Source organism: Octopus bimaculoides, chromosome 22 (genome assembly GCF_046866305.1).
Source record: "Octopus bimaculoides isolate indiv1 chromosome 22, ASM4686630v1, whole genome shotgun sequence".
NCBI lineage: Eukaryota > Metazoa > Mollusca > Cephalopoda > Octopoda > Octopodidae > Octopus > Octopus bimaculoides.
In genome coordinates this window covers 32,933,138-32,935,637 of record NC_142949.1, presented here as the reverse complement: position 1 = coordinate 32,935,637, position 2,500 = coordinate 32,933,138, and the positions used below count along the sequence as shown (strand labels likewise).

The 2,500-nt window shown below is 33.5% G+C and overlaps 1 protein-coding gene across 2 annotated transcripts in view; it reads left to right on the top strand.

Annotated features, from left to right (window-relative positions):
- LOC106867674 (steroid 17-alpha-hydroxylase/17,20 lyase-like) overlaps positions 1 to 2,500 on the top strand; it is a 66,039-nt gene that overhangs the window by 52,851 nt on the left and 10,688 nt on the right. For both annotated transcript variants that reach the window (XM_089339537.1, XM_089339538.1), the window contains one exon: positions 2,147 to 2,233. In XM_089339537.1, the coding sequence (XP_089195663.1) occupies positions 2,147 to 2,233 (87 nt within the window). The remainder of the gene's footprint in view (positions 1 to 2,146; positions 2,234 to 2,500) is intronic.

Here is a 2,500-nt window from a genome sequence, read left to right as displayed (position 1 = left end):
GTGTGTGTGCGTGTTTACAGTGACAAGCTGGCTGAACGTAACAACCATAGGAGAAAGAAGAATTAATGAAGAGAGAGACGATAACCAGGTGGACCAGATGTCACACCTGGTCTTCGCTATCTTCACACGTACACCTATATACACATACAAACATAACACACACACACACACATATATATATATATATATATACACATATATGTGTGTGCATGTATATATATATATATATATATATATATATATATATATACACACGCATACATATTCATGCGCGCGTACATAGATAGGTAAAAACTCTGATAGATAGATAGATACATAGATATACTTATGTATATATATATATATATATATATATATATATATATATATATATATATATATATGTGAGTGTGTAATTTTTGGGTTGTTATTTTAAAGGAATTTTAAGAGCAACAGCTGAACATTTGCTGATGAAGAATCTAAATGCTAAAAGTAAGGTCAAATTTATTATGAAATTAGTTTTGAGTTGGACATCAAGTTTCGGCTGACGGCTTTATCAGTCAAACTAATTGCGGAAAACTGTTAGGTGATACCTGAATTCCCGATCAAAACTGAATTCAAGATTCATGTATGCATATATATATATATATATATATATATATATATATATATATATATATATATATATATATATATATATATATATATATATATATATATAATACAAATAATAAATGAGTATATGCATATATACGTCCATGTATGTACATACCTACATCTACATGTATATATAGATGCATATCTGGGTACAGGACGTTGCAAAAAAACGTGGACAAAATGATAAACAGAAAACAAACAGGCCACATAGAGAATATTTCCTTCATCAACTGCCACCATTCTAAAGCTAAGCGTTTCGAAGACTTAGGGCAATATATATATATATATATATATATATATATATATATATATATATATATATATATATATATATATATATATATATATATATATGCGTGTGTGTGTGTGTGCGCTTATATGAATTTCTTTTATGCCTTTGTATAAATTGCGTTTTAGCTGTATATTGTATATATATCAGGAATTGTCAGTTTAATAAGTGGCTTAAACTATTACGTATTATGTACTGTTAATTATTTTACCTAACACAATTGACTTAAGCAGCACAATTTAATTGTGCTGCTCTAATCAAAAGTGACAGTTTTTTTTGCTGTAACTTTTTCCCACCCAACTTTTTTGGTTATATTTCCATTCACTTAAATAGAGAGGTGGAAATTAAAAAGCGAAGAGAAATGCAGAATGCTTGTTGTCTGACCCAGTCGAAACGTGCAACTAATCAATGACGGGCACGTGTCAAATTATGTTCATCCTGGCCACTCTAAAATGTCTTGTATTGAAGAATCCAACGATTTTGTCATTTGCCATTCAACGGTGAGCTGAAAATGGTGAAAATTTTGACGGCCTGGCTATAGACATCGACCTAGGAAAGAAACGGAGCGCGGGAGAGATTTGGGCAGCGAATGAAAAAGTCATCATTTAAATTTCTCTTTTGATTGGAAAAACAATGCACAAATAATTAATGGCAATTGATTAGTGTCTAATTTGAGAAACTAATTATTAATGAGCTGGATTCGTGGAAATTCTTCGAATGTTGATAAGACAATAAACACACTTCTCAAGGCGGCGAGCTGGCAGAGTCGTTAGCACGCCGGGCGAAATGCTTAGCGGTATTTCGTCTGCCGCTACGTTCTGAGTTCAAATTCCGCCGAGGTCGACTTTGCCTTTCACCCTTTCGGAGTCGATAAATTAAGTACCAGTTACGCACTGAGGTCGATGTAATCGACTTAATCCCTTTGTCTGTCTTTATTTGTTTGTCTCCTCTATGTTTAGCCCCTTGTGGGCAATAAAGAAATAAGAAACGTTAGCACGCCGGGCGAAGTGCTTAGCGGTATTTCGTCTGTCTTTGTGCTCTGAGTTCAAATTCCGCCGAGGTCGACTTTGCCTTTCATCATCTCGGAGAGTCGATATTATTATGTTTATGTGTGTGTGTGTGTGATAATATTTTGTAAACAGACTTACAAGCGCCGTGTGATATATATATATATATATATATATATATGATTTTCTGAAGTCTCTTCTGTCCCGTTTTCAGGCATTCCCGATTCCCAGTTGGACCCGGTTCAAAAAAAGCTTGGAAACCAAGGACATTTGGATGGCAGACGTTATAAAGGAACATAGAGTAAGTTTTCCTTTTATTTTATTTTATAATGTTGACTTGTGATGTGTCTTTACGTTGGAACAGCTGAGGGGTAAGGCTTCCTGCCTGCAACGAAGCGCGTTCGCATTTCGGTTAATAACCTGATTAAAAAGCAAAATACAACAAAATATGTTTCAACACACGAATCCACATCAAGGATCTTGCAAGCCAAATACAAATACGAAATATTTTGAAATTTGTTTCTTAGGTAGAAACAAGGAATTCATAATAACTGCTTCCATAATAAGC